This window comes from Oreochromis aureus, linkage group 7 (assembly GCF_013358895.1).
Source record: "Oreochromis aureus strain Israel breed Guangdong linkage group 7, ZZ_aureus, whole genome shotgun sequence".
Classification (NCBI taxonomy): Eukaryota; Metazoa; Chordata; class Actinopteri; order Cichliformes; family Cichlidae; genus Oreochromis; species Oreochromis aureus.
The window spans coordinates 16,049,724-16,068,714 of NC_052948.1; the positions used below are offsets into that span (position 1 = coordinate 16,049,724).

Below are 18,991 nucleotides of genomic sequence, written 5' to 3' on the forward strand. Positions count from 1 at the left end.
AGCTGTGTGTGCTTTATCCCTCACAAGAGATTGTTATTGTTAGGTTAACTCTGAACTGGCAATAGGTGTAGTTGTTTGTATCTGTGGTAGACCAGTGACCTGCATAGGTTATGTGTAATGCTCCAGTTCACCTTTGACCCAGGCTGAATAAATAGTAAAGCACATGAGTTTAAGTGTATGCATCTTATCTTTGAGGTTTTAGTATCCGATGACAGGTTTTTATGGAATAAAAGCAGTTTAAATGTCCAACATTGAAGTTTTGCAACCATACTTTTTTCATGCACATCACCACTTATATCTAACTAAAATGATCATAAATCTAAAATGTTCTGCTTTAAGAAAGCTTCCAGTTTTAGCTTGTGTGCAACTCTATCATCAAGCACCTTTTAAAACGACACCTAAATGTACCTTTGAAACATCTATTTTGTATCGTTCGCATTACAAAAAAAAAAGATATCCCATAAAAAAATACTTCTCTGTGAGAATGACATTGCAAATATCAACATGTTTTTCCAGTTCTCAATCCTGCAATTTCTTTCTAGGGAAGTCCAGGGGTAAATATAAAATGAGCTGCAGTTTGCGCGTGCGCAACAGGAGATTGCGTACGTGCCAGGCTAACAGTTAGCACTAGCTTCCTTCGGACAGATCGCGCCGGTCTGAGTAGCTCGCAGTCTCGCATCATGTTCAGAGCCGCCGTCCGACTGTCAGTCTCCGGTGTCCGGAGTTTAACTCGGACGCAACCAGGGAGCCAAGGTAATTCCTAATTTAGTCACCCATTGTAAATATATTAATCTGTAATTGATATAGTTGCTTAGAAACTGTTAGGGAGACAATGTAACGGAAATCAAGTGTGACTGTCGGCACATTTGCGGTTCCTTTACGGCTAAGCTAGCTAGCTTTTATTCAAGAAAAATCGTACTGGTGCTATTTAATAAACATTACGAATTTGCGTTATAATGATTCAGCCATGATATCCACATTTTCATTCAGTCCAGCTTTTTCCCACGTAAACTGTGGGTGTGGTGCTTTGAAAAATGCCCTGTTGTTCTTCTTGGCGGAGTTTATGTCCTTGTCATGACCCGGCTAGAAGGCTTCGTCTCGGGCCCTGTGATTGTGACTCCCGACGCTAGTTGCTAAGTAGGTTAGGTGACTGCAGGAGAGTTCCGCTAACTGGAATTCAACATCAAAACAGAGTTTGGCATAGATTTTTATGAAAAACAAACAGAATACTGATTTTCTGCATAGTTTTGCATTGTCTTGGTGTTTCTTTAGGGGTCAAGAAGTCTAAATGAGAAATGTCCTTTGGGTTGCAGGTTAATTAGTATTAACATAATACCTGAGCGCATGCCTAAATTATATTGTTTCATTTAGAATTGCTATTAAATATAACTTGAGGACCATGTGACAGAAATTTCCGGTTTGTCACGTTCTTGTGTGTCAATCTGCTACGTGCAGACTGATACACAAGGTAGGTCATATCAGGACGGTGGCAGCGATCCAACTGCATCACATTACGTGGAAGAATTTGTCCTTTTTACATCGGAGATACGTTTCCCGGCCTCTTTATTAGATACACCTATGAAATTTAATACTGGGGAGTGCAACAACACTGATGCCATTAAATCTACTTTAGGAATGACTGCATTTTCAGTTTTAGTTGGTTTCTTTAAATAAGTTGTTTTTATTATTATCATCATTATTATTATTGAAGTTAAAGTTAGGGTGGTAGTGTAGTAAGTGTCCCTAATATTTTGCCCCTGTCATGTATGAAAATTTTAAAATATGATCCTTCCGCATTTATTTAACAGGCACTGTAGGTTTCTTTTATTAGACACAAATCACTGAAATAAAATTCTCTCTTATCATGCAGCTCTTCTGGCCTCAAGGTGTTATTCACACGGGAAGCAGGAGACGGATGAGGAGTTCGATGCCCGCTGGGTCACTTATTTTAACAAGCCAGATATTGATGCATGGGAACTGAGAAAAGGTACGTTTCTGGAATATAGTAATGTTGAAACTATGTAATCACTGGAATTGAGAAACTGGACTTGTTATTCATTGCTGAGGTATGTTTGTCTTGAGTCAACAGAGGTTATTATTAAAAAATTGGCCTTGTAAAATTTTGCATTAAGAGGCTTAGTGAGATTAAGATTTAAGTAAACACTCAAAGGTTGCAATATAATGATTAAAATTACATGTTTGCTTTGCATAGTTAACAAAAATGGTTGAATCTGTTGGTCAGAATCGGTTTGCATTTATTTCAGTTGATTTCCTGTTGTAAAACCCATATCATAACAATGTAAAAACTGAGCTTATTATAAGAAAATTAGTTTTCGTGATGAGACATTCACCCCTGATATTGTTTTAGATTTATATAGACTGACAAAACCCATCTATATTGTTAACAGCTGCTAAACAATGACAGAGGCTGTGTGTAGTCTATAAATAAGCACTAGACAACAGTTGTTTGTCTACAGTATGCAGGTTTATCTCCCAGCTAATTTATCTAATGTAACAGCCTACCTCTGTCCATTAAATCTGTCAAACATGACAAAAGCAGGTAAAAGCTTTTTTGTTTTTGAGTCTTGGATTAATACAAATTTGATCCATTAGTAAGTATTTTTGGCAGCAGGATGGTGTGTCTGGCACCAGCTCAAAATAGACTCCTCCTCTGATGATAATTGAAACAGGGGCATGTGTCCATTAAGTGTTAGCTTCATTTATAGAGGGCTTTGGTAAAGAGGGATTTAAAATACTGTTTCAAGCTACACCGAAAATAATTTGATGAGAATAGTTAGTCGTTTTATTTATTTGTTTGTGCACAGATCCTTCAGAAGACTTTTTCTCTGATCTCCGGTTTAAATGTGTTCTGACTGCTTGTTTCAGGGATGAACACATTGATTGGGTACGATTTGGTACCTGAGCCAAAGATTCTCGAGGCTGCACTGAGAGCCTGTCGGAGGTTAAACGACTTGGCCAGCGCTATCCGAATTTTGGAAGCTGTGAAGGTGAGAGAAAAGGCACATGAGAGAAAACTGCCAGCCAGAACCTTTGTAGTCAGATAATGGTGATTAATGGGTTTTATCGTTTATTTCCTCAGGACAAAGCCGGACCCCATAAAGATATCTACCCGTACGTGATCCAGGAGCTGCGGCCTACTTTAAATGAGCTTGGCATCTCTACACCTGAAGAGCTCGGCATTGACAAAATTTAGCAGAGCAGGTAGTAACATTGTCTCTCCAGTCATGTTTATTCTCTTCCATGTGTGTTATAAGATGAATGTTTAACAGGCGTCTATATATGTTTGTTTGTTTCAGATCAAAGAACATACCCTGGACTCAAAACCCTTTTACTTCAATGTTTGCCTCATAAAACGCGTGCGATATTTAATTTGGCCTTTATTAAGTTCTGTTGCTTGTAAAATATTGTTGAACATAATAAAGGAAACTGTATCTTTGAGTGTCACAAGTATATGGAATATTTTTCAATAGTCTGAGTAATTGTTGGAGCAATATTTCATTACATGTTGCTTTAATAGAGAACAAAGTGTCACCAAATGGTACATGTTGTCCGAGTGTGTGTCTTGTAAGATTCACATTTTACCACCAGGGAGCAGCATTTCCATATGAATGTAAAATCATTCTACTGTACTCGATCTACATCTGTTTTCTTTTCTTTTTTTATTTCAGGGAAAATTTATGTGCGGGTAAAATAAACTTGTTCAAATGAAAAATGGTGTGATATTATTATGAGCAGATGTCTGAAGTAAAATTTCTTTTTCCTGATAAATATCTTTTTAAGAATTGACATTTTCTAAGTTACATTTTGTGTTGAGTATAATTGTAGTTTTAAAATGATTCAGTAGTTTGTGTAGTCTGCCCAAAAAAATCCTGACTTTGAGTGTTAAGTGGTTCCTCCATAGATTTTAAAAATATGACTTATCATTTGGAAATGTGTCTTTAAATGTAGGAACTAAAAGTTGAAGTTGGCAAAACTATTTCAGTGCAAAAATTTTGCTTTTTATTTCCAGATATGCCTCAAAAATTTAGTGCAGTAGAGTCACATTAGCAAATGACTTCTTCTTTAGGCTTCTAGACTATGTTGTTTTTTAGGTATATTTTAAAGAAGCTTAGTTTGAAGCGATATTTTTGTGTACTGGAATTGGACAGGATCATTTCTGTGCTTTCTATACCTGTAAAACTAAAACAAAAGTATCTAGTATAAAGTCAAAACCCCTTTAATAGATCTTCTGCTGCTTATTATTTTTATCTGTATGAACTCGTTTCTGAGAAGCTAAGACACTTTATAGTATTATCTTATTGGTAGCCTACTAGAATATTTTTAGAGACGCAGGAAATGTTGGTTATCTATTCTGTGCCACAATGGGCTAGTTATTATTGTCCGTGATCTAAATACCACAAAACATCCTGCAGAGCATTTTAATTTCGATTTCTCTTGCTGGGTTTAAAATTTCAACAACAAAAAAAAAAATTTATATGTAGTTGGTCTGGCTTGTGATTACCTACAGGTCTACAAAAGCTTTATTCGATGGCTGAATCTAAGAGTTCTGCTCACGTCAACAGCATCAGCCAATAGCTTTATTTAGACTGGTGGGAGAAACTATAGACACTGATTCCCCCGAGCAAGCAGAGTAATCACATGTAGTATTTTGCTGCCAGGAATAGCAGAGCATCATATGTTCATCAAGGCGCCGAGATTACAGTTATAGTTAGCTTTTCTTAGCAGGCAACTATAGAAAGGTGACATTTCTCCTGCTGGCACTGCTTGAAGAGTTTAGTTACTTCAGAGTTCCTTCATAAATAAATGTGTTGAATGGTTATTGGAAAACAGCAGGGGTGTGGCACCAGCTGGGGACATGAGTGGCACTGCTATCTCAAATTTGAATGGCCCTTTTTAATGCCCCGCCAAAGGGAGAAAAAGGATATGATTCACTGGGAATAATAGTTCTTAATGTTTCAGTGCTTTTATACACATCTTACTGCTCCCTAGCTCCTGTACTTTTCTAAATGTGAACATAAAACTAAGGACGTGTAAGATGTTATTTTTGCCCTACTAGACACCACTGGTTAAAAACAACGGCGTTATTCCCCAAACCACACCATAAAAAGACGGATTGTTTCCATGTACAACAGAGTCAGAGCGTCTCTTACAGACCAGGAAATATCACTGAAGAAAGCAAATGCACGCATCTTTGTTTTTGCAATACTGCCACACTGGACTGACAGCTTATCTGGTTAAGAAATGTTTGTGAACAGACTGACAAACAACAAGCACAGAATAGCCATTAAACACCTTTAAGCCGTGTATCATTTGTTGCATGGTGAGCCTGATGTATGTAAGCCGTGCAAAATTGCCCCACTGCCACACTTGCCACTAAAACATTGGCTTAGTGACTGGATGCGTTACCTCAGTAACATAAAGCATCTCCCGAGGGAGAGGTCAGAAGGTCATCCTCGTGGTGCTTTCTTTCACTTTTAGAGGTATTTCTTTCTTTTACTCTTGTCTTGATCAAGAAAGTAGTGGGGGGGGGTTTTCTCATGCTTCTTTTGTTCCAATTGAAATATATATACATATATATATATGTATATATATGCTCATCTCTTTTCACTCTCTGTGTTTATACACCACTCTGTATTTAATCATTAGTATTCTTAATCTCTGGCTCCCTCTCCCACAGTGTGTCTTCTGTCCTGTCTCCCCCCCCCACCCACCCCCCTCACCCCCAGCCGGTTGTGGCAGATGGCTGACCCTCCTTGAACCTAATTCTGCTGGGGTTTCTTCCTGTTAAGAGGGAGATTTTCCTTCCCACTTTTGCCAAGTGCTTGCTCATAGGGGGCTGTCTGATTGTTAGGGTTTTCACTGTACTGTTGTAGAGACAACCTGAGTTGACTGTTACTGTGATTTGTGTCATATAAATAAAATTTAATTGAATATTGAATACAAACTTTCGCTTTGCTAGAAAGTCCAACAAGGACATCCAACAGGAGAAAGGCTGTTCCAATTAAATAATTAATTAATATCATTTTAAGATGAAATGTTAATTTGACTGGAAGCCAATAAAGAGAAGGAAGAATAGGGGTGATGTGCTTGTTAGTAATCTATCTGCTGCTTTCTAGACCAATTAAAGATGGGTTTATGGGCTCACGGGTTGTGGAGGCAGGAGGTCTGTACACAATTCTATTTTTCAACCAGTTTCCAAGTGGTTGGTTTTGCATTTACTTCTGATAGAATTGGAGCCACAGACTGGTTCTTGATCTGTTCATGTGCCAGCCTACTGAAACAACCCTGTTATTGGCCCTGGAAAACAGAAGTGAGTGTTGCAAGGTTCCCACTATGCATTTACATGATAGTGGTGCACTGAGTACAGGAAGAATTCACTGGATATCTGATCAGACTAAAAATACACACTTTGCGTTTCACGCTTTGTCATGAGATTCTCCCAAAATGATTTAATTCGGCCCTAATGCAAACACTATTAATAAAGGAAAGACGGCTTCACTAGTTTGACGTGTTGTTTTATCTTATTGATTTATTTCTACGATAAAGGTCACATCACCTTTGTAAGAATCAGCAATGGATTCTGCTTTGGGTGGGATTTCCTTGAGAAGTGGGTGGGAAGATACACATAGCTGGAAGCGATAAAGCACTTTACGATCTTTGCGCACGGGGCGGGCTTTCCATTCATCCAAGTTGGGGGTGTGCAACACTCACTCGCAGACAATCGAAGATATTTTAGTTTGTGTGCTCCGCGAGTGACCGCAGGGAGGTGAAGCACAGCAGTATTTACCCCTCCTCCAGCTCCCATTACTCCAGCCTTCACACTGCGAGGGGCTTTAAACCACATTTGATCGACAGAAGGGATTTTTGTTTGGTTTTTCTCTACTTAAAAAAAAAGGGAGAAAGTGGTCATGAGATGCGATTAATTTCTGGCGAAGGAAAAAAGCAAGAACTTCACGAGACCTGTTGGCGATGATGAATTACTCAAAGGCGCAAATGGTGAGTAAGCCTATCGACGACTTTTTCGTAGCCCACCCACTCGTGTTCGTTACAGTAACAAAGCAAAATGGGACAAATGTGGACTTTACTATGATAATTTACGCTTTTTAAAGCTCCCCCTGTCATTCCCCGTGAGGGCAACAAGTTTGAAGCACTAAAGTGAGCTTTATGTGAAGTTAAATTTCATCCATGTGTCCAATAAAAACGACGAAACCCGTTGTGAAATAACCCACTCCGAGGTCCTTTTCGTGTCTAAGGACCCTTAAACAAATTCCGACTATTGAACTTATAAATGAGAGAGATATTTGGCCCCATGTAAAAATGTGTTTTAATAGAAATGTACGCTTTTTGTGTTTGTTTATTCAACTGTTTATTCAACTTTATCGTCCTTTAATGAACTCTCTGATGTCCACTCATTATCAAAGATAGTCTACCGTAACTTGAAGAAAAAAAAAAAACATGATTAATATCTGGTATTTAATTATGTTTAATTTGCCTCTGCAAACATTTTTGACCATGTTTATTGTTCTGGAGTAGGCCACCTAATTACTGCTGGGTATTAAAACATGTTAATCACATCATACACACTTTTTGATCTTGTTTTTTAAAAGATATTAAGATTTCTCATTAAAGTTCTGCCATTGGTGATTTGTGTTTTTCTCCTCAGTCCAACTTATCAGAGGTTGGAAGTTCAGCTGGGTGTTCACAGTCCCTTCCAGCCGGTGTGAAGCTGGAGGTGGTGATGGAGCATCTGCAGAAACAACAAGAAGCAAAGCTGGAGATGAGCCTGCAGGAGAAGCAGCTTCTTCACGCTCAGCTCCTGTTTGCTCAACAAGCTGCCGCAGCAAGAGCCTCAGCCTCAAGACCAGAGTCTACATTGTTTGAAAGGGCAGATGGACAGAGCAATCCAGCACTCCAGCGGGCCTTGAATAATCATCTGAGCGGAGTGGATCCAGAAGCAGAGGAGGACGGAAACTCAGAAGATGAGGAAAAGGAGATGTTGACCTCTCAGGAGAACAACGAGGAGGAAGACATGGGCGAGGATGAGGAGGAGGAAGAGAACAATTCTCATCAACAAGCGAAGAAGCCCCGACTCCAGCATATATCGCATTTTCCCTTCCAGCCTTATTCTACATCTCCATCAGCGGCTGTGAAGCAAACGTCTGAATCTCCACCTTCAGGAAAAAAACAAGAGCACACGGAGAAGAATCTGACGTCACCGGTGGGTCATCATGTCTTCACGTCAGCGAATGGCTTTGCTGACTGGGGCTTTGATGACTCAGTGAAACGGGTAAGATTGTAATAGATTGCTCTCTGAAAGAGAGAAAATGCACATCTGTAATTGTTATTTTGTGTGTATACGTATGTTCTGCCTTAATTGTTGACCTTCCTCACTGCTGTTTGGTTTCCCTCCTGATGCACGGCAAGGAAGGTGTGCTTTTTTTTGGCCAGATGTCCATCTTAATTACTTTCCAGGCCAGAAATCTTTCTCTGCCATACATCAGATCATGGCTCAGACGTTTAAAAACACCTTCTGGCCACTGGCTGAGCTAAACGATCATGGCTGTGCACCAGTTCTAACTTCAAAGTCCACTTCAGGGCTAATAATGTGGACTTGAAATGAGAGCAGATCAGTCAGATTTTCTTTAACTGTAGCCATGGATTGAATTTAAATTGCAACTGTATGAATCCAGTGTCCAGCTGTTGTCTTTTAGTGCTCATAAGAATTAAGGATTTTCCCCTTCTAGTTGGGGAGCAAGCTGATTGGTTCGTCTCTATGTGAAAAAGGGCCCCCACGTCAATATAATGCACTGATTAATGAGGGCTGTAGGTGCAGGGACAGCTGGGTTGTGGCACACCATGCAAACTGCTAACCATAAAATTTACTTGCAGTTGTTTCACAGGAGAAGAATGGTCCTTTTGATACCATTACCCAGAGTTTTACACATTATTCAGAGGCTTTTTTTTTTTTCTTCCTCTCTGTCTGATTTTTGGTTTAAGTCAAATGTGGAAGTATAAACATCCAGGCCTGAATGTTACTGTAGTCTTGCAGATGGCTTTGCATAACTGAGGTGTTGCTGGGCAACACTAAATGGCAGTTTAATTTCACAGAAAATAATCAATACATTATATGGCCACTGCAGTGACAATGTGTTTCCTTTTCACAGGCCAGCAAGCCAAGCCTGGAGTAATAAAGAACATTTTGTTTTAGTTTAAGCGCAGTAATGAGAGTTGTGAGAGACTGTGGTGGAAAGGCTTAATTGTGTGTGTGTGTCTCTGTTAAATGGTTTACTTTCTGTTTTTCTTTTGCTGAAAAGTCAGAAACATCTCACAGCCCAAATCTAAAATTAGAGTGAACTTGTGCAAGGCCTTTGCTGTGACTCAGATCTGTGAGGATCTTTGTAAGTTGTCAGATTAACTGGACAAAGTATTCTTTGTTATATTTAATTATATGTGGATTTACTTGATGAAAAGTCTTTTAGTCTGCTTTCTATTTTTGTTGGCAGTAATATTGATTCTTAGCAGGGGTGTAAATATAATGAGTAACCACACTGAGCTAGAAATCTTTTTTTCTTTGTCTAAGAAATAGGTGTTTGCTTTGTTTTGTTTTTTTGTTTGTTTTTTGCAGCTGAAACTCAAAGTGGAACTCGTGTTTAGTGGTTTCCTATCAGGCTTTCTTATCCAACAACCATGTTAACAAGTCCACAAGCTTGAAATAGGCTCTTTTGCAAGTTAATCGGTGGCTGGTTGAAATAGCTGCTCTTTTCACCTTACGATTGTGCCGTGCTCTGCGGCGTCTTTATCTTCTTTTTCTTTAGTTCAATTCATTACCGAAATATCTTTGAAAATCTTGACATGCGTTTCAAGCCTCATCACGCCGGACAGCCATTGTTCGCTCCTTATGTGCAGTCTCACTGTAAGCCTTTAAATGTAGCTTGGGTGGGGATAAAGAGCCCCTGTTCATTCAAGCTTGCAGCACAGCGAGGAGCCAGATAAATGATCTTGACTTCCTGGGGGGATTAAAGGGCCAATAATTTGATTCGGCTAAAAAAAAATGTGGGACCCCCTGTCGCTGCATTGAGATTTGGAGAGGGGTGAGTTTTCACTTTTGCCCTGTTGGAGAAACTGAATGATTTTAATGAAGCTCATTATAGAGGGCAGTCGGTTAGTATTAACATTTCACTATTTTAATGTCAGCCTTGATTTCTGTCACGACTGGTTGACAAGAGAGACTTTTACTTTGAAGTAATACGCATTTAAATTTAATTGAATTTAAATATATTGAAAAAAATCACATAAATAAAACTTGCCTCTTTAACAAAACAAAAGAAACCTTTTTTCCCGACCTACATACTGAATACTATCAGGACTCCCAGGCCGGGATGTGTGAAAGCTCTGTGAGCAATTAACTGAAAGCTCTTTGTTAACAGATCCACAGTAGGTCTCACTTGCTCATCAATAAGGAAGGGGGGAGGGTTTTATTTCGATTTGATGCTGAAAAGACCGGGATGTTTGTCTGCCTTCAATAGTGTTTCTGCTGAAGGCGTAAAAGTCCTTGATTAGAAATTCTAAGGCCAATCTGTTGGATGTGTCAACAGCTTGGTAACCTCTGGGACGAGTCTGACCAGTTTACCCGCAAGAAACTGGAAATAGTTAGCCAGAGCACAAGCTGGTTTTTATAAGAGTTTGTTACAGTGATTTCCTACCAAGATGAGGGTCATCACAGTGGAAATTTGAGGTGCATGCTTTGTGAAAGCGCTGCTAATACTAAGAATAGCTCAATATTTAAATTATATGTTGGTGTATGTAATAGATATACTGTCAAGGAGGTTGGTATAAGATTTAAAGGATGGAAATGATTAGCTAAAAGTCATGGATAGATGGTTGAAAGAGCTGGATGCAATGTTTTGATGACTAGTTAATGGATAAAAGTTGGAAAAGCTGATGCCTCGTGTGCATATAAAAGCTGGTAAGCTCAATAGAAGTAATGGATTTGTGGTTAAATCAAAGTTTCAATAGAATACAAACAACTGAAGCTATTAAACTGTGACTAATATGACAGTGTCTAGTCTTACAGAGTTATCAGTAGTGAAATGAAAGTCCAGTTTTAAGTTATGTAATTAACGTTAGTGATGCTGTGGAGCTGACGTCAAAGAGAAGCACTGCGGTTCACTTTCAGCCTGCTGTTGATATGCGTTGGTATCTGCAGTTTGCCTTTCTGTTTTTACTGTAAACACAAGGACGGTTACAGCTGGAGCGAAAGCCAAATGATAATCGCCTCTCAACTGGCTAATCAGAGAAACAAAGGCTTATATGTTATGGCTTTTGGACTCAAGGCTGACATTATTACCATACCAAACATTTAGTGAATAGGTATGTGTTTATGAAGGCAAAATGATACAGTTAAACACAAAATATCAAGTAAAAGCCTAAATGCGAAAAAGACAAAACAAGCCTGTTATTTTGATTAATCACAAGCATAAGAATGGAAGGTTTTTGATGCGGTTAAATACAAAAACATGTTATGATGTTTTGTTGTCTAAACGACTCCTCCTTGTTTTAATATAAAACATGTTAATATAAAACACAAGCGCGAACCAAATGGCACACGCCCGCAAGAATTGACAGAAGGCAAGGCTGCGATGGCTTTTCATAAGCTGCATATAGAAATGGATTTGTAATTTCTTTAGGGAGGAAAAAAAAACATAATTAATGTCACATTAAAGGGTTTTACTTACTTGCACTACCATGCTACACTCAGTGCATATTAGTGGGATAACAAGCTCAGCAGGCCTTTCCACTCAGCTGCACTCAGGCTGCCCTCCACTCACATTTGCAACCTTTGCTATGTTGAGGAGGTGGTGGAGGAATAACATGTCACATTAATCTTCCAGTACAGCACGGCTCATTTAATTGATCGCCGTTGTATTTGTCATGGCCCAGTCAGATATTTACAGTAATCATGTGTTTACCAGAGGACAGTCTGGTGGTGTACTTGGGAGTACTCCAAGTATCTCACTTAGAAAAACAGCAACACCAGTGTTTGAATTAATGACCTGTTTTTATTATTACGTCACTATAGAATTTAGTACTCTTTAAGCAGAATAACGACTTTTACCCTGCAGCAGCTAGTTGGAAATGATTTTCTTAATGTGTCTTTCTGTCATTGCGTGAACAGAGAGGAAGTGCCATGTGGGCCGAGGAGACTGACGGCATTAAAATAAGAGGAGAACCATCTCGGGACTTTGCCAAGGTGCGTATATGTGGTAGAAGTAAACATGTCAAATAACTGAAGAAACTACAGACTAACAGTTTATTGCCCTGTTTCCTTTGTGTGCGTGTGGGTGTGTGTTATCTTCTAGCTTTATGAACTGGATAATGACCCACAACGGAAGGAGTTTCTCGACGAACTCTTCGTCTTTATGCAGAAACGAGGTAAGGTTCAAAACCTTTTAATTTTTAACATTGTTTGTTTTTGTAAGTAGGTAAGTCATCTTAAATTGCTGGTCTTTTTAGTACATACAGTTAGAGGAAATCCACCTGAACGACGAGTGCATTAAAAACCAGAATATGATTATTTGGTGCCATTTTTTCAGTATTATAGCACTTGAAAAATAAATCCTGACTTAAAACCAAAAGTTAAATTAATTTTAACATTTAAAGAACCATCCATTACAAAAACTGATAATGAGGTGGCAGAAAAATTGCCTTTTTTCTCTTTGAAATTAAGATCATTTTTAATTAGCTTTTTTGTTCTTTCTTTAAAGGTTTTCAGAGTGTTGCCCTGCTAAGTTGTATAGATTACCCTCACTAACTTGTGATGCACACCCAGTCATTATGTTCTGGAAGCAGGCCTGAAATATGACAAAAACGACTTGGTTCAGAAAAGAGAAACAAGGGTTTCCTCTAATGATGGAGGTAGTCACTGTTATGCCAAGTGAAGGCTTACTATCTCCTGATTTGAAGTCACATTTTTACAATTTGGCTGATGTATTATTGGGTTTTGGGGGGGTTTTGTCGATATTTGGACAAGGCAGTTTTGGGTGCAAAGTTTGCATCCTAAAACTGACTATCAGCTAACTAAGGTAAGTACCATTAATATAGAGATTAACTCTTACAATTAAACTCACCAAAAACAGGAGCAAAGACCTCCTGGACATTTTGTTAATGTAAGTAACTGTAGCGCAAGACATTATACTGAAAATACTTTGAAAGCGACCAAGACCACAAATACAGTCAGTCAACATTTTGGCTCTAATAGAATCAGAGAATCTAAGCAGGTACTGTTATCATACATGGGGAAGTTAAGTGTAGAAACCCAGACCGAGGTTGTAACCCTGCCTATTTCTGCTGCAAACCATGTGTTTTACCACAAGAGTCTAGACAGTTTGAGTCTCTTTTTCAGCACTTCTGCATCTTCATCCCTGGATTTAGCCGCTTGGTTAAAGACTTTCACACAGATTGGGATTTGTTTCCACAAATCCCAAGATTGGGATTTGTTGTTTGTGGAAACAAATCCAAGAAGAAGTGCAACATGTTCACTAATCTTCACTTATGTGGGGCAAGGTCATTGCCATGCAAAATGTGCATGTGTGTCTGTGTTCATCTTAAGCACAAAGTAATCTGATTTCTGCAACTGCTTTTTAGCCGGCTTCATTAATTGGCTTTTCTCCAAATCGGGACTGGAAGGGTCAGTTTAGTCACTGTGACCTGCTGACGCTGTTGACTCTAACATAGCCCCTCCCCTTGCACTTAGATCAATGCATCAACAAAGCTGCTGTTGTGGAATTATCCCCACCCCCACCGCCTCACATCTGAAACTAGCTTCATTTGACAACTCTATCCGCACAGATTAAACATGCTAAGCCACATTATCTAACTCTGACCTAAGGGCCTCAGGTGTGCAGCTCAGAAGATGCTCGTGTCCTCCGCTTCTGCCTCACGTTGTTCACAAGACCCGTTCTTGTTTAGCAACAACTTTTCAGAGTTGCAAAAGAGTGGAAACCGCTACATTTCAATGCATTTTGTTATTTATCCAGGAACTCCTGTGAATCGCATCCCCATCATGGCAAAACAGGTGCTGGACTTGTACAAGCTTTACAAGCTTGTGACAGAGAAAGGAGGCCTGGTGGAGGTTATTAACAAGAAGATCTGGAGGGAGATCACCAAAGGCCTCAGTCTCCCCACATCAATCACCAGTGCGGCCTTCACCTTACGCACTCAGTAGGTGTCTCTCAGGAGTTTTGGCAGATTTTTTCTTTTTTTTTTTTAATCATATGATCAACAGTTGGCTTGCTAAATGATTATATTGGTTGGACTATAAATTACTCCAAAAATGCTGAATATATTTTCAAGAGCGAGCACATATTTGTGACTCTGTTATTTTAAAAATGATGAAATGTAATCATTCTCTGAACACCATAATGCTGCAAGAACATAACTATAATTTGCGTAAATTAAACCTTTGCTCACTTTGTCTCTGACTAGCTGATCTAGATATGCATTTTTATGGTTTGCAAAGTCTGTAATTTAAAAAGATAACAGTCTGCAGAGTCTTATGCTTGTGGCTTTGTAGGTCTTCACAGGAGGCTTTTGCAGGCAGTCAGCTAGAAAGAAAAGTGGGGGGTGTGGGGGTGAGGCTGAAAATTGCATTCATGGCAATACATCATGTAGCTGTTGAAGCATTTCACAGAAAAACAGAAGCTTTGTTGTTAAGGTGGTATTTAAGCAAACAGAGGGATTTATCCTGTGGATATCTCCACAGAATATAATACCAGTTCATCCAGCATTCCCAGTCACCCAGTCCAGATGTGGACTGGGTGGCTGACCAACATTACTACCACAGGAACAGCCACACCTTTGCTAGAATCTCCATGTTTTAGCTCATTTGTTGGCAAAAATGTGGACTTCCAGTAACTGCTCCCTAAAGAACCATACAATTAATAGATCTTAGCATTTTGTAGATATAGACTTGAAAAGGGAACCATCTGCTTTATCCTTCATATTTGCAAATAATTAAAAATGTTTTTGTGGAAAATGGATGGAAAACCTGTGAAACTTTTCCCCTGCAGGTATATGAAGTATCTGTATCCTTTTGAGTGCGAGAAGAAAGGCCTGAGCTCTCCAGGTGAGCTACAGGCGGCCATTGATAGCAACCGCAGAGAAGGACGGCGTCCCAGCTACACCAGTAGTCTGTACCGCTACTCCCCCTCCCCGGGCTCTGCTCCACATGCACTCCTGTCTTCACCCAATATGCAGAGCGCTCCGACCACGCACAATGGCCTCAATACCTCCGCTAGTCCGCGTTTAAAGAGAAGCATAGGTACGCCGCATTGTTTTCTTTTCTAAAATGATCATATTTTTACCACAGATACAATCTAAGCCTCTTTATAGTTTTTGGGTCATAGGCAAGCCCTGCAATGCAAATTTAGCACACTGATAATTTTTTCTTTCTAGTAATCATGAATCGTGAAAAATAAATATATAATTTTTCAAACTTCTTATGAACATAATAATTTCTTCATCTTTTTCTTTGTTTCCAATCAGATGAGTCCCCCATCCCTGTTGTACCCCAGCTGCCCATGGCTCTGGCACTGGGGCAGCAACAGCAGCAGCTGGCACAAGCTGCCACATTTGAGCATCTTAGAGAGAGGTTGGAGCAAAGAGCAGGTGGATCTGTAGCTGACAGCCCAGAGAAGAAAATGATGCGCCTCGCTGAGGAGCAGCAGCGCCTCATGCAGCAGGCACTCCAACAAAACCTCCTGGCTATGGCCTCTCACTTTACCCCCATGAACCTCAAACTTGGCAACGGTGAGTTTGCTTCAACTTTGACCTCTGTCATCGCTGAACATCATAGCATGCTTATTCTGGGACCGACCCTTTACTGGAATTTTTGTTTTTCCTCTGACAGAAAGCAAACACGATCTGTCGCTGAATATCTCCACTAATGGAGCGGCCAGTATCAGCGTGTCTGTGGAGGTCAACGGCACTGTTTACTCAGGTGAGTTATGAAACCTGTAAAGGAAGCGTGCTTTCTTTGGTACGTGACACTAATGTAGAGGAACAAGTGCACGTGGTGATGAAGTTAATTAATATCTACAGTGAAAGTAGTAAAGCAGTATGTGTACTGCACTTGTAGTACCAGTTCCACTGACCAATAACATTTCATATGTCTTTGGTTCCATGAGGGTAAACGGCCTGTGTCAAGCTCAAAAGAGGGATTGTGTTTGCTGAAATGCAACACAAACGGCTATTGTTTGACTACAATTTAGCGTTTTATTTTTCTTTTAAAAATTTATCTACTTTAATAGGCAATGAGCCACATGTGGAATAGGAAGTGTTGATCTAGATATCAACGAACAGATTCAGATACCAATGGTAGAAATTTACCAGTTAAGGCATTTTATTAAAATCATGTCAGAATTCCTAAAAATCTTAGTTTTTACTGTGTACTAGCTAACAACCTGTACTTCTATAGTCATAATATCAACATATTCCACGTCGGAATAAATTACAAAAATAAGACAATGCAGAGACCAATTTCTGTTGCCATTCTTTGTAAATAAAACAAAAACTACAGTCTTTTCATGCAGCTCAGGCTGTGTAATACTCAAAGAAAAGGCAAAAAATCCACATGCCACATCTCAGACAGGACAATTGGGAGTCTCAACAAATGAGGCCGTTTGTCTGTGAGCTAAAGCTTGGCTGAAACTAGGTCATGTAACAGGACAATGATCTCAAGCACAGCAGCAAACATAGTGGCTGAAAAACAAAAGAATCAAGGTGTTGCAATGGTCCAGTCAAAGTCCAGACCTCCACCCACTGTGGCGGGACCTTAAGAGAGCTGTGCATAAACGAATGCCTGCAATGAATAACGATGTGAGACACTTGAACTTATTACTACTAAAGGTTGTTCTACAAGCTAGTGAATCACGAGGCGTACTCTGTTTTTTAGACTCCTGTAAAAACTTTCTTTTTCAATTGCCCTTTGCACAGTGAGTTCTTTGTAACTGACACAGTCATTAATGCCGTTGTCTTCTTTAGGAAAACTGTTTGCCCAGAAGTCGGCTGCTTCTGTGTCGTCACAGAATGTAACTCCAGCAGGAACAAGTGGTTTCAGCGCTTTTTCCTCCGCACAAAGTTCCACCTCCTCATCTCCCACCTCCTCAAAGGGACCAAATTAAAATCACTGGCTTTTTAATCTGTCCGGAGCATAATGATTACACAGTGCACCACACCATTTACGTCTCTTGTCAGACAAGAACTTGATGAACTCCATGGATTCTCTGCCACAACACAGGAAACCTATTACTTTAATAGTGTAATGTCAACATTTTTGACCTCTATCCTCAAGCTTATTTTAATATAGTTTCAGTTTACCTTAGTGCCTGTTAGAAGAAGACTTTTCAAACATGGTAGCTTTCTGGTATAAAGGGCTACAGGTTTGTCTGGAAGTATCGTTAATGCAAAATAATTGCTACAGCTCTTTGAACTTCAGCTACGTTTGTAGGTGTAAAAGCCGTTTCGTAGCTGCCTTTTCCATCAGTAGAACAATGTGGTTGCCAAAGAGCAGCTAGCGAAGACCAAAAAGCCTTAGTTCAGTGTCATAGCTACTTGAAGCCATTTTGTATTCCTCTTGGTAAGCTTTCAGTTTACCTTGAGCAGAAGTTTTTACTTTGTGTAACTGCTTTCATGGAAAATGTAGGGCATCAGTTTCCACAGAAATATCGCAACTCCTAAAGAATCAGAGGGAATTTCAGGGGAGATGTTTATTCATTTTTGCTTTATTGTTATTTATTCATTTGGCGAGGCCTCAAAATGACAGAACATTTATTTCAAGTAACTCCAAGGCAACATGAGAGGCGATGTTTCTGCTGGGAGTTGTATGCAGAAAGTGACACATTTACCTCAGTTGACTTCCCATGGTGGCAAGTTTCTCAGGCTACTTTCTTCTGGACTCAGGAATGTCCTCTGGACTCACTGTTATCTTACATGTATGTCTTGTCATATTGCTGTTTTATATTAGTGTAAATGCAGAGAATGTATCATTAATGACCTCAACGTGAACACTGAAACGGTGCTACCTCAGTCCTCAGTGAAATATGCAGTGCTTAATGTCGCATGTGTTCATTTGTTGAAATAAACTGTAAATGGACAATCACGTACACACGATCGCAAACAAATGCCACTGTGAAATTAAAAAAATAAGATAAAAAAAAAGACTGGCTTTCAGCTCTGATGGATTAACATGTTTCCTGTAAATGTAGGGATGAGGAATAAAATAAATCTTGTGTGCTGTAAAAATACCGTTTTCTTTCTTTGCACTTCGAACATGTCTTCAGAGTTTTGACACAGAGGCTAGTCTCTGATTTCACATAGCATGTAGTTTTATAATTTTTGAAAAAAAAATGTTCATTACAATGCATTTCAAGTTTTAAAAGAGAAAACTGACTTTTCACTGAGTTTCAGCTCATCTTGTAGCTTTCAGAGCCCATGTCTTATTTTAGTTCTCATCACTCTCATATAGTTTGTTTTTTGTTTGGGTTTTTTGCACAACAGGCAGCTAATCCGTCTCTCTAAAAGCTCTTAAAATCTGCAGCACACTACCTGCTCAGCAGCACACAGCAGACAGATGCGATTGTGAGTAGCCGATGAGAACGGTGGAGCAATTACCAGCTTAAGAGCGGGACATATCCTCGATGGAAGCCAAAAACAGAAACACAAACTATAAATAATGTTGCTTTGTAATTGTTGGACATGCAAATAATCTGTCTGCTAACAGCTTCACTATATCAACTTCATATTAATAATATAAATAAAACTTAATATTGCTCATTGTACACACCTAAATGGTGAGTTGTTATTGCTTAGTGGGAACACATTTGTAGACTTAGTTATTATTCTATAGCTTTACATGATTCAAAATTCAAAATAATCCATATTTATCTTATCCAGATTGTCATAGCACCCCTCC

General features: G+C 39.3%; 2 protein-coding genes across 2 annotated transcripts; both read left to right on the forward strand.

Moving 5' to 3' along the window:
- The first annotated feature begins 595 nt into the window (after window positions 1–595).
- LOC116332710 (cytochrome c oxidase subunit 5A, mitochondrial-like) lies at window positions 596–3,733 on the forward strand. The gene is made up of 5 exons (XM_031755758.2): window positions 596–753; window positions 1,871–1,987; window positions 2,887–3,008; window positions 3,101–3,222; window positions 3,318–3,733. Exons 1-4 carry the CDS (start codon window positions 681–683, stop codon window positions 3,212–3,214), a joined length of 426 nt encoding a protein of 141 aa, XP_031611618.1. The 5' UTR covers window positions 596–680; the 3' UTR covers window positions 3,215–3,222; window positions 3,318–3,733.
- A 2,902-nt stretch (window positions 3,734–6,635) lies between these two features.
- Window positions 6,636–18,321, forward strand: LOC116332719 (AT-rich interactive domain-containing protein 3B-like). Its single transcript, XM_031755769.2, has 9 exons — window positions 6,636–7,017; window positions 7,685–8,308; window positions 12,197–12,271; window positions 12,381–12,453; window positions 14,058–14,241; window positions 15,090–15,340; window positions 15,565–15,828; window positions 15,929–16,018; window positions 17,062–18,321. The coding sequence occupies exons 1-9, from the start codon at window positions 6,991–6,993 to the stop codon at window positions 17,199–17,201; spliced, it is 1,728 nt and encodes a 575-aa protein (XP_031611629.1). The 5' UTR covers window positions 6,636–6,990; the 3' UTR covers window positions 17,202–18,321.
- The last annotated feature ends 670 nt before the right edge of the window (window positions 18,322–18,991 follow it).

What these genes read in the sequence shown, in the direction of transcription:
- LOC116332719 (XM_031755769.2), top strand. Translation starts at nt 6,991, where the DNA reads ATGATGAATTACTCAAAGGCGCAAATG. An exon ending in CATCTCGGGACTTTGCCAAG is followed by an intron (nt 12,272 to 12,380) that starts GTGCGTATATGT and finishes GTTATCTTCTAG; the next exon opens with CTTTATGAACTGGATAATGA. An exon ending in CAACGGCACTGTTTACTCAG is followed by an intron (nt 16,019 to 17,061) that starts GTGAGTTATGAA and finishes TGTCTTCTTTAG; the next exon opens with GAAAACTGTTTGCCCAGAAG.
- LOC116332710 (XM_031755758.2), top strand. Translation starts at nt 681, where the DNA reads ATGTTCAGAGCCGCCGTCCGACTGTCAGTCTCCGGTGTCCGGAGTTTA. An exon ending in TGCATGGGAACTGAGAAAAG is followed by an intron (nt 1,988 to 2,886) that starts GTACGTTTCTGG and finishes TGCTTGTTTCAG; the next exon opens with GGATGAACACATTGATTGGG. An exon ending in GAATTTTGGAAGCTGTGAAG is followed by an intron (nt 3,009 to 3,100) that starts GTGAGAGAAAAG and finishes TTATTTCCTCAG; the next exon opens with GACAAAGCCGGACCCCATAA.